General features: G+C 44.9%; 1 protein-coding gene across 1 annotated transcript; it reads right to left on the bottom strand.

Annotated features, from left to right (window-relative positions):
• Positions 1–1522: 1522 nt before the first annotated feature.
• LOC122236920 (60S ribosomal protein L21-like) lies at positions 1523–2795 on the bottom strand. Its single transcript, XM_042979657.1, has 3 exons — positions 2775–2795; positions 2186–2288; positions 1523–1941 (listed from the first exon to the last, which is right to left on the bottom strand). Exons 1-3 carry the CDS (start codon positions 2793–2795, stop codon positions 1523–1525), a joined length of 543 nt encoding a protein of 180 aa, XP_042835591.1.
• Positions 2796–11381: the final 8586 nt, after the last annotated feature.

Here is an 11381-nt window from a genome sequence, read left to right as displayed (position 1 = left end):
TGGCCTTGTTGGACATTGACATTTAAGTTAACACCCTACACCTCAGTGCAAATGTCCTCTCCTGGGAGGCCTTTCCCGAATCTCTGTATAGGTCTGGAGTCACTCTCTGTCCTATCTCTGTTTATTTCCTTCACAGAACATTGAAATCTGAAAGCATCTTTGTTTTTTTAAGAGTTTATTTGTGGGCCCAATCGGTTGAGTGTCGACTTTGGCTCAGGTCATGATCTCACGGTTTGTGGGTTCGAGCCCTGCGGCGGGCTCTGTGCTGATGGCTCAGAGCCTGGAGCTGCTTCAGATCCTGTGTCTCCCTCTCCCTCTGCCCCTCCCCCACTCGCACTCTATCTCTCTCAAAAATAAATTTAAGGGGCGCCTGGGTGGCGCAGTCGGTTAAGCGTCCGACTTCAGCCAGGTCACGATCTCACGGTCCGTGAGTTCGAGCCCCGCGTCAGGCTCTGGGCTGATGGCTCAGAGCCTGGAGCCTGTTTCCGATTCTGTGTCTCCCTCTCTCTCTGTCCCTCCCCCATTCATGCTCTGTCTCTCTCTGTCCCAAAAATAAATAAACGTTGAAAAAAAAAAATTAAAAAAAAAAAAAAAAAAAATTTAAAAAACCATTAAAAATTAAAAAAAAAAAGATTTTACTTTTAAGTAATCTCTACCCCCAAGGTGGGGCCCCAAGATCATCAAGAGTCACACGCTCTACCAACTGGGCCACCCAGGCACCCCTGAAGGCATCTTCTTGACCGTATTTCTTTATTGTTTTCTCCCCACAGGTCCATGAAAGCTCTTGTCTGTCTTGTTTACCACTGTAAACCTGGCACAAGGTAGGAATATAAGAAATAGTTATAGAAAGGGGCGCCTGGGTGGCTCAGTCGGTTGAGCGTCGGACTTCGGCTCAGGTCATGATCTCGCGGTCCGTGAGTTCGAGCCCCATGTCAGGCTCTGTGCTGACAGCTCAGAGCCTGGAGCCTGCTTCGGATTCTGTGTCTCCCTCTCTCTCTGCCCCTCCCCCGTTCATGCTCTGTCTCTCTCTGTCTCAAAAATAAATAAACATTAAAAAAAAATTAAAAAAAAAAAAGAAATAGTTATAGAAGAAATGAAAGAGTGTACGGCCTTTCTGAAAAGCTGAAGCCAATTTCTTTATTTTTAAATTTTCTATTGAATTTTTTGTTTATTTTCGAGAGACAGAGAGCGAGTGGGGGAGGGGCAGAGGGGCAGGGGGACAGAGGACCCAAAGTGGGCCCTGCACTGAGAGCAGTGAGCCCAACGTGGGGCTTAAACTCATGAATCGTGAGATCCTGACCTGAGCTGAACTCAGATGCTCAACCAACTGAGCCACCCAGGGGCTCCTAAAGCCCATTTACGCACTCATTGGATATCAGACCTATTATTATTTTTTGTAATCTTGACAGTAATGGGCAGGTGTTCCTATCGGACAATCTCTCCCCTTTATTTTGCCCACATCCCCCACCCCCCCTTTTTTTTTTTTTACAGTCTTGAAGTCTTTCATTTTTTTTTACATTTATCATGCCGTGAATTCATAGGGAATGGGGTCCAACAGCTCAGGCTCCTTTCCATTGGTTCTCACAAAGTGTGCTTCTCTGGGTGGGGCAGGCTGGTGCTTCGGTTGAACCCAAGTACCTTTCTCCTTGGCTTCCTTCTTTTTCTGACCATTTTCCTTCACACGCTTCAGGAAGCTATCCCGGCTATTGGAGTGCTTAATGTGCTCAACACGTACATTAGTTCTCTTAGCAAGAATCTTGCCCTTCACGTGTCTGTTTCCAACAATGCCAACAGCATGCTGGGTAACACTGTAGACCCTTCCGGTTTTGCCACGGTGACATTTGTGGGGCGTTCTTTTTGGAACAGCGCCCATTCCCTTGATGTCCACAATATCACCTTTCTTGTAGATTCGCATGTATGTTGCCAAAGGAACAACTCCATGTTTTCTTTTTTTTTCAACGTTTTTTTTTTTTATTTTTTTTATTTTTTTTATTTTTGGGACAGAGAGAGACAGAGCATGAACGGGGGAGGGGCAGAGAGAGAGGGAGACACAGAATCGGAAACAGGCTCCAGGCTCCGAGCCATCAGCCCAGAGCCCGACGCGGGGCTCGAACTCACGGACCGCGAGATCGTGACCTGGCTGAAGTCGGACGCTTAACCGACTGCGCCACCCAGGCGCCCCTATGTTTTCTAAAAGGCCCAGAGAACATATAGCGAGTACCTCTCCTCTTTCCCTTGTGTTGGTCGTTTTGGCAAATTACTGGAAGATGGCGGTTCCGGCCGCAAGGCTATTTATTCATTTTTGAGAGAGAGCACAAGCGGGCAAGAAGCAGAGAGAGAGAGAGAGAGAGAGACGCACACAGAATCCAAAACGGGCTCCAGGCTCTGAGCTGTCAGCGCAGAAGCCAATGCTGGGCTGGAACCCAACAACCCACAGATCATGACCTGAGCTGAAGTTGAGGCGTAACCAAGGCAGCCACCCAAGCGCTCCTGCCCTTATCCTTTTAAAATTGCAGGTTTTGGGGCGCCTGGGTGGCTCAGTCGGTTAAGCATCCGAGTTCGGCTCAGGTCACGATCTCACGGTCCGTGGGTTCGAGCCCCGCATCGGGCTCTGTGCTGACAGCTCAGAGCCTGGAGCCTGTTTCGGATTCTGTGTCTCCCTCTTTCCCTGACCCTCCCCTGTTCATGCTCTCTCTGTCTCAAAAATAAATAAATGTTTAAAAAAATAAATAAATAAAATTGCAGGTTTTGTAATACATTCAACAAGTGTTTACCGATGGCTTGTGATGTGCCATCGACTGTGCGAGGAAACTGCTCAGGGGAAGAAGAGAGAATTCCAGGTCTGCAGTTTTGCTGGAAGTAGGCTGGGATGACTGGGGCAGAACAAAACGTGAAATCTGGCTTAAAAGAAAGAAAATTTTCTTCTAGTAGGGTAGTTGTGGTGGTAAAGATCAGAGCCAACATTTGTAGGATGTCTACTGCGTGCTAGGCACTGAACTAGTTGCCTTACATGATATATATATTTTAAAGTTTATTTATTTTGAAAGAGAGGGAGGACCCATGTGAGTGGGGAGGGGCGGAGAGAGAGAATCCCAAGCAGGCTCCGAGCTGTCGGCGCACAGCCCTACGTGGGGCTCGATTTCAGGAAACAGGAGATCATGACCTGAGCTAAAATCAAGAGACGCTTAACCAACTGAGCCACCCAGGTGCTCCGACTTATATATTTAATGATCAGAAAAAACATATGAAATAGTTACTATCAGAGTGCAGTCACCTCTAGGTGCAATTAGCCTCCCTGAATCCTGTATGTGTGTGTGGGGAGAAAAGAGGAAAAAGAATTATTTGAATTATATGAGCAATCATGTGCATTATTCCAGGGCAGAGCTTTGGTGGCCCCTCCTCCTATCCTATGATAATAGAAAGGATGTTCAAGGTTAATTTTTTATCGTATTTATTTTTCTTATTACACTGGCTTTTAGAACTCTTTTGAAAACGAAGGCTTAGAGGGGCTAAATGTCTTCTATACCAAAGCTATGTATCTGGAAAAGGAGATTAACCGTGATTGGGACCCAGACTCTGATTTGAATATCTCAAATTTAATATGTTACCATGTTTTATTTCCTTGACACAGGTGCACGCTATGAGCACTTTGCTGTATCATTTATTATCTTTTATATGGATCGTTTCCTCCAAAGAACACAGAGGTAAGCAAACTCTAGGAGAGGCGCTGAAGATTGCAGTGAAGTCTTTCACCGGAGGGCCTTTTAAATTCCAATAGATGGTAGACTGACTTAGATGTGTGGGATGTTCTGTTTGGAGACAGGGGAAAGAAATCTGGAAATTTATTCCAAACTCAAGATTCTGCAACTATCTCGCTGTGACACAAGCGAGATACTTTCTTGACTTTCTTGAAAGTGACTACTTTCTTGATCATGGAAATCACTTGCTAAAAAACAAGCACAAAAAATAAACACGCAATCAAACAAAAAATACGGTGCACATAGTAGGTACTCAGTAAATATTTGCTGAAGAAATGATTGAAATAAAAGAATTCCAATTTGGAAAAACAAAATGTAGGATCTGATTTTTGCTAACAACTCCCCAAACCATGTGTGTTTCTGTCTTTATGTATGTATACACACACGTCCGCCCCTACGCTTTTTTTTTTTTTTTAATTTGAGAGAGAGAGAGAGAGAGAGAGAGAGAGAGAGAGAGAGAGAGAATCCTAACCAGGCTCCACACTCAGCATGGAGCTCGACGCAGGGCTTGAACCCATGACCCTGGGATCATGACCTGAACTGAAATCAAGAGTCAGACGCTCAACCAACCGAGCCACCCACGTGCCCCATCCCTACAATTTTTAGTGTATGTTTGTATAATCATAGGTAAAATATTTAAAGGTGTTTAAACAAACTATTTAAAATAGTCCTCTTTGGGGGCACCTGGGTGGCTCAGTCAATTCAGCGTCCGACTCTTGGTTTTGGCTCAGGTCATGATCTGTCAGTTTACAGGATCAAGCCCTGGGTTAACTCTACACTGACAGTGTGGAGCCTGCTTGGGATTCTCTCACTGTCTCTATCTGCCCCTCCCCTCTCTCTCGAAAATAAATAAACATGTTTTAAAAAAAGAAGAAAAGTAGTCCTCTTGGGGGAGAAACTATTTTTGCTTTTAAAGTCCTTGGATTTTAATAATTTAACAATAAAAGTCAATGGTTTTAAGAGTCTCACGCTCTACCGACTGAGCTAGCCGGGCAGTTAAAAGTCAATGGTTTTAATAGTCAACTGCAACAATTTACTATTACTAATAATGGTTAATAGGGTGGTACTTTCAATGATGGAGTAAATGGGATAATTTTAATCATTTGAAAAAAGAAATGTTGGGAAAGTGATGTTCTTTTTTCTACAGCTGTGAGCCAACTAATTTTCTTTTTAAAAAAATACACTTGAGGGGCGCCTGGGTGGCTCAGTCGGTTGGGCATCCGACTTTGGCTCAGGTCATGATCTCGCGGTCCGTGAGTTCAAGCCCCGCACCAGGCTCTGTGCTGACAGCTCAGAGCCCGGAGCCTGTTTCAGATTCTGTGTCTCCCTCTCTCTGACCCTCCCCCGTTCATGCTGTCTCTCCCTGTCTCAAAAATAAATAAACGTTAAAAAAAAAATTAAAAAAAAATATACACTTGAGAAGTACTCATCAAATGCCTGCCTTATATACGCCCAGTGTCAGTCATTCTTGGAATACACAGAAGCCCATTTCTGCCCCGGAGACACGATTTGGCCAAAGACGTGTGCTACTCCTGGGTGAAAACCTAACAATATGCCATTGAAATCACACCTCAAGACGGCAGAAAGGAAGTCTGGATTACTGCCAGGGAGGGATGGCGGGGGGAAAGGCATCCAGGTGGTGGGTAGGGAGAAACCCGGGAGGGATCAGTGAGAGAGACAGGGATTTAAAAAGGCTTAGTCTAACAATCCAATAGAAAAATGAGCAGAGTTTCTCTCCAAGAAAGGGAAATTCAAGTAACCCTTAGACACAGGAAGACCCCAGCCTCACCGCAGCGCGAGAAGGACAAATAGAAACCACCGTGTTGGAACATTTCCCGTGTCTTCAGCGGGCAGAGGAGGGACCAGGGTTGACGCGTCCCATGAGCCTGAGACTCTGGGAAGCGGGCACACCTCCCATGCAGCCAGCTGGACTGTCAACTGGTAAGGTCTCCTGGGAGGATAACTTGGCAGTGAAACCCAAATTAAACAGGCACATGCCCTCCGACCAAGAAATTCCTATCCTGCGGTTATTCTCTAGTTTACTTGCACATGGTCAACATGACCTATGCATGAAGCTAGTCATTAAGGCATTCCTGGGAGAGCAAAGATTGGGGGAAGAAAAGCAAACTAAATGTCCATTACAGGGGACTGTTTCCATCAATTACAGTCGAGCCATGCAACGGGATAATTTGTAGCCACTGGAAAAAAAAGTCTAACGTATTGAATGTGCCAGGCGTTGTTCTAAGTCTTATGCGCTTAACTCATTGAATCTTCTCAACAACGCTCTAGAGTAGGAATTTTATTTTTTCTAAGTTTTTATTTAAATTTCAGTTAGTTAACACATATAACATAGGTAGGAGCGCCTGGGTGGCTCAGTGGGTTGGGCGTCCGACTTTGGCTCGGGTCATGATCTCACGGTTCGTGGGTTCGAGCCCCGCGTCGGGCTCTGTGCCGTCTGCCCAGAGCCTGGAGCCTGCTTCGGATTCTGTGTCTCCCTCTCTCTCTGCCCCTCCCCTGCTCGGGCTCTGTCTCTTTCTCTCTCTCAAAGATAAATAAACATTTATTAAGAAAAAAAAACCCATATGTTATAGTAACCCATAACATAGGTATGTTAGTACTGTCACTCCCACTCACAGATGAGGAAACTGAGGCACAGAGAAGTTTAGTAACTTGCCCAATGTAACACAGCTAAGACCTAACAAAAAAAAATCAAGGTATAGTATAGTCTGTAGAGCATGTTCACATTTGTGCGGAAAAGAGAGTAAAAAACAGTATGCACATGTATGCGTGGATATCTAATCTAGTCTGTTTGTCTATACTTGAATGCACATCTATGCTTTTGTTTAGAACGTCTCTGGCAGGAGACAGGAGAATCTGAGAATCTGCTAACTGTGGCTGCTTCTGGGGATGGAAACTCAGTTTCTGGAAGACAGAGTAAGGGGCCCGGTTTACTTTATACTGTATGAAATTTTGTATCTGCTGAGGCTTTGTACCACGTATTGGCAGGACCTACTGGGCAACTGCAAATCTTTAGTTAAAAAAAACCTTTAGGGGCTCCTGGGCAGCTTAGTCGGTTAAGCATCTGACTCTTGATTTCTGCTCAGGTCACGATCTCACGGTCTGGGGGACTGAACCCCTTGTGGGGTTCTCTCTCTGCCCCTCCCTCTTACGCATACTCTCTCTCTTTCCTCCCTCTCAAATATTTTAAATTTTTTTTTTATTTTTTTTTTAATTTTTTTAACGTTTTATTTATTTTTGAGACAGAGAGAGACAGAGCATGAACGGGGCAGGGGCAGAGAGAGAGGGAGACACAGAATCGGAAGCAGGCTCCAGGCTCCGAGCCATCAGCCCAGAGCCCGACGCGGGGCTCGAACTCACGGACCGCGAGATCGTGACCTGAGCCGAAGTCGGACGCTTAACTGACTGAGCCACCCAGGCGCCCCTCAAATATTTAAAAATTTTTAAAAATTAAAAAAAATCTTTTTTACGTAAAACCTTTTTTTAATGTTTATTTATTTTTTAGAGACAGAGAGAGAGCGAGCGAGTGCGCACGAGCAAGTGGGGAAGGGGCAGAGAGAGAGGGAGACACAGAATCCGAAGCAGGCTCCAGGCTCTGAGCTGTCAGCACAGAGCCTGACGTCGGGCTTGAACCCACAAACCGTGAGATCGTGACCCGAATCAAAGTTGGACGCTCAACCGACTGAACCACCCAGGCGCCCTTAAGGAGATCTTTTTTTTTTTCTTCCATTTTTATTTTTGGTAAAAAAAAACACATTTTTTTAATGGAAGGGGAAGGAGCTGAACGTCCTTCTTCCAGGTTCTCTCTCAAGTTGTCTGTCCAGTGTGGTAACTTAGCAACACGTGCCATGGCAGCACTTGAAATGTGGCTGGTCTGGATCAAGATATGCCGTGCATGTAAAGCATCCATCAGATTTCAAAGAAGTATGAATAAAGAAAAGAATGTAAGGGGCGCCTGGGTGGCTCAGTCGGTTAAGCGTCCGACTTCGGCTCAGGTCACGATCTCGCGGTCCGTGAGTTCGAGCCCCGCGTCGGGCTCTGTGCTGACAGCTCGGAGCCTGGAGCCTGTTTCAGATTCTGTGTCTCCCTCTCTCTCTGACCCTCCCCAGTTCATGCTCTGTCTCTCCCTGTCTCAATAATAAATAAAACGTTAAAAAAAAAAAAAAGAATGTAAAATATCAAATTAACAATTGTTTGTATTGGGGGCGCCTGGGTGGCTCAGTCAGTTAAGCATCCAACTTCAACTCAGGTCATGATCTCGCGGCCCGTGAGTTCGAGCCCTTCATCGGGCTCTGTGCTGACCGCTCAGATTCTGTGTGTTTCTCTTTCTCTGCCCCTCCCCTGCTTGTGCTCTCTCTCTCTCAAAAATAAATAGACATTACAAAATTCTTTAATTTTTTGTATTGGTCACAGGCTAAGACGACATTTTAGCTATATCGGGTTAAATAAAATATATTACTAAAATTAACCTCACCTGTTTCTTTTTACCTATTTAAAAGAGACCCGTTTCTTTTTACCTATAGAAAGTTTAAAATTACACATGTGGTTCACATTATATTTCTCCTGGACGACATGGGTCTGAAGGTCTCTTAAGGTCTACTGATAACACAGATGATGTCGTGATTTACATTTGAAAAGGGCTTGCCTAAAGACTATCTGCACAAGTCTTCTTTGCAAAACTCCGGCGAGATAGGAATTATTATTACTGTTCCCCGGTTACAGAGGAGGAAGCAAGCGCTCATTCAGAGCCTTCTATGCGTTCTTTCGAGTCATACTTGAAATGCACGCTGAGCATTTGGGAAGGACGTGGACATTTGCAGTATGAAATGCAGGGGGACCTATTCCCTTTAGTTTCTTTGTATCAGCTTCAGATAAAATAACTCTGGTGAGTGGCGACGCATGATAGAAACGATGCTTAATAAATTACACGTGTCCTGTTTCGTACTAGTTCGTCACGTGGCACTTTGTCCATTTTTCCTATCAAGGTCTTCTTTTTCTTTTTTAATGTTTATTTACTTTTGAGAGAGAGAGTGAGAGAGACAGAGACAGAGTGTGAGTGGGGGAGGGACAGAGAGAGAGGGAGACACAGAATACCGAGCAGACTCCATCCAGGCTCTGAGCTGTCAGCACGGAGCCCCATGCGGGGCTTGAACTCAAGACCCGCAAGACCATGACCTGAGCCGAAGTCAGATGCTTAGCTTAGCCGACTGAGCCACCCGGGCGCCCCAAGGTCTTTTCTCTAACATCGCAGTAAAAGACCCAGGGCTTCAAGGGTGGAAAGTTTCTATTTGTTTGCTGCCATTTTCGGACCAACCAGCTAAGCTCACGTTGGTCACCTTTTCTCACAAACCTGTTCGGGCTTGATTTTCACGGTTTGCTACAGAGAGGCAATGCTTGAGTTGGCTCACGGTGGTTTCCTTTTGATTTGTCTTTTTTTTTTGTAACGAGTCTTTTATTTATTTGTTTATTTCAAGAGACAGAGACAGCATGAGTGGGGGAGGGGAAGAGAGAGAGGGAGAGAGAGGGAGAGAGAGAGAGAGAGAGAGAGAGAGTCAGTCCCAAGCGGGCTCCATGCTGCCAGTGCAGATCCCGACTCGGGGCTTGAACCCGTGAGACCATGAGATCATGACCTGAGCCAAACCATTGGTGAGGGGCAGCAGGAAGAAGGATGTCGAATATGGAAAAAATTCAGCCATGGAGAAGTTGATTGTCACGGCTGGAGCTGTGCGACAGTGAAATCTGAGTTGGGAATACATCCCCCAAGTCAGAATATTCAGGGAGCGGATGATTTTGGCAAGGACTCAAATGGTTACAATCCCAGTTAGCTGACATTCACAATGGAGTTAGATTTTTGTGCCCAGGATCAAAGTCGGCACTCAGGGTAACAGTTGCATATATCGTGTCATTATTTTATATGTCATGAGAGAAGAGAAAAAAGGCTTTCAATGAAACTATGACACGCTATTGATTACAGAGGTATCCTCATTTCAGAGTTGTTAAAAAGTGGGCAAAAAGGTTTGAATTGTGGGGCGCCTGGGTGGCCGCGTTGGTTGCACATCAAACTCTTGATTTCGGCTCGGGTCATGATTTCATGGTCGTGAGATCAAGTCCCACGTGGAACTCCAGGCTGAAAGCACAGAGCCTGCTTGGGATTGTCTCTCTCCACCTCTCTCTGCCCCTCCAGGGTCACGTCAGGGCATCATGTGCACTGTAACTTTATTCTCTGTCTTGATTCTTCCCAGCTCCTGCGGTTGGATTTTTCCGGAAGTTAAATGTTCATGTGATGCAAGTGTTTACCCTGTGCCGGGAACTCTATTAAATACCTTCCGTGCTGATTAAATCATTTGATGCTCCCATATGCCTGTGTGTGGTGGCTCTCAGAACCCTCAGTTTACACGTGACAAACTGAAGCACAGAGAGGTTGAGCACAAACCAAAAGTTGCACAGTAGAGGATTCAAGAGTAGGTAGGACAGGCCAAACGCTTGATGCTCCATTTAAGGAAGATAGCATCCTGGGTGCCTGGGAGGCTCAGTCAGTTAAGCATCTGACTTTGGCTCAGTCCATGATCTCATGGTTCGTGAGCTGGAGCCCCACGCTGGGCTCTGTTGTCAGTGTAGAGCCCACTTCAGATCTTCTGTGCCCCACCCCACCCCTCCCCCGCTCACATGTGCTCTTTCCCTCTCTCAAAAATAAATAAACATTTAAAAAAATTAAAAAAAAAAAGGAAGGTGGTTTCTAGTGGCAATGCCACGTAATCAAAGTCCAAAAGGCAAAACGTCAGAAAAAATATCCTCTGTATAGTCCTTCACAAACAGCTGGAAAATTGTGGCAAATTTTAGAAAAGGGACAATGACACTGAAGATGTTTTCAGCTAAACAAGCCTGAATGGCCAACTTTCACCAGCCTGGGGGAAACACATTTTTCTTTCTCTATGCAATAATTCCTTGATTGAATTTCGGAAGGTCATGAATATATCAACGGTCTGCTTGCTCAATAGTTGTAAGAGAGATAACAAGATGATTTGCAAATAACACATTGAGATTCTAAGATAACAGTCCCAAGATTAACGTACAAATTATATGAAAGATATCCAGGAAAGAATTTGTAGCTGGTACCTGGGTGATACGGTGATGTTTGCTGGCACAGCAGAAATGAATTAGAGGCAATTTTAAGCTTTTTGGGGAACTCTGGGTGTCGTTTAAACCTATAGTCACGGTAAAAAGAATACTAAAAGCAATCTCCCCTTTGCATTCTCAAGAAAGAATCATAAAAATAGCTAAGAATTACTTATACAGCTCTTCATTTTCCCTTGACAGATGATTATTTTTTCCTAAGCTACAACTTGAATCTATTTTTACTGATTGAGTGTATTCATGTTTAAAACCTAAAGAAACATGACTATGAAGAGTATGTGGTTTGCCAGCCGCTGCTAAGTTCTTTGCAAATATTAGCTCCCTCACTCCTCCCAATAACCCAGGAGACGTGGTCAGGTACAGTTTATGTCTGTTTCATGGACGGGGAGACTTAGGCTCAGAGAAGCTATGCAACTTTCCCAAAGTCACACAGCTAATAACTGATAAAGCTGGAATTTGAACCCAAATCGA

This window comes from Panthera tigris, chromosome A3, assembly GCF_018350195.1.
Source record: "Panthera tigris isolate Pti1 chromosome A3, P.tigris_Pti1_mat1.1, whole genome shotgun sequence".
Classification (NCBI taxonomy): Eukaryota; Metazoa; Chordata; class Mammalia; order Carnivora; family Felidae; genus Panthera; species Panthera tigris.
This window is presented reverse-complemented; position numbering and strand designations above follow the sequence as displayed.

Bases quoted from the DNA above. Each gene is read 5' to 3' on its own strand.
- LOC122236920 (XM_042979657.1), bottom strand. From the start codon at position 2,795: ATGGCACATCACAAGCCATCG. The intron at 2,289-2,774 runs GTAAACACTTGT...ATGAATAAATAG, and splicing joins TGGCACATCACAAGCCATCG to CCTTGCGGCCGGAACCGCCA. The intron at 1,942-2,185 runs ATAGGGGCGCCT...AAAAAAGAAAAC, and splicing joins CTCTGGGCCTTTTAGAAAAC to ATGGAGTTGTTCCTTTGGCA.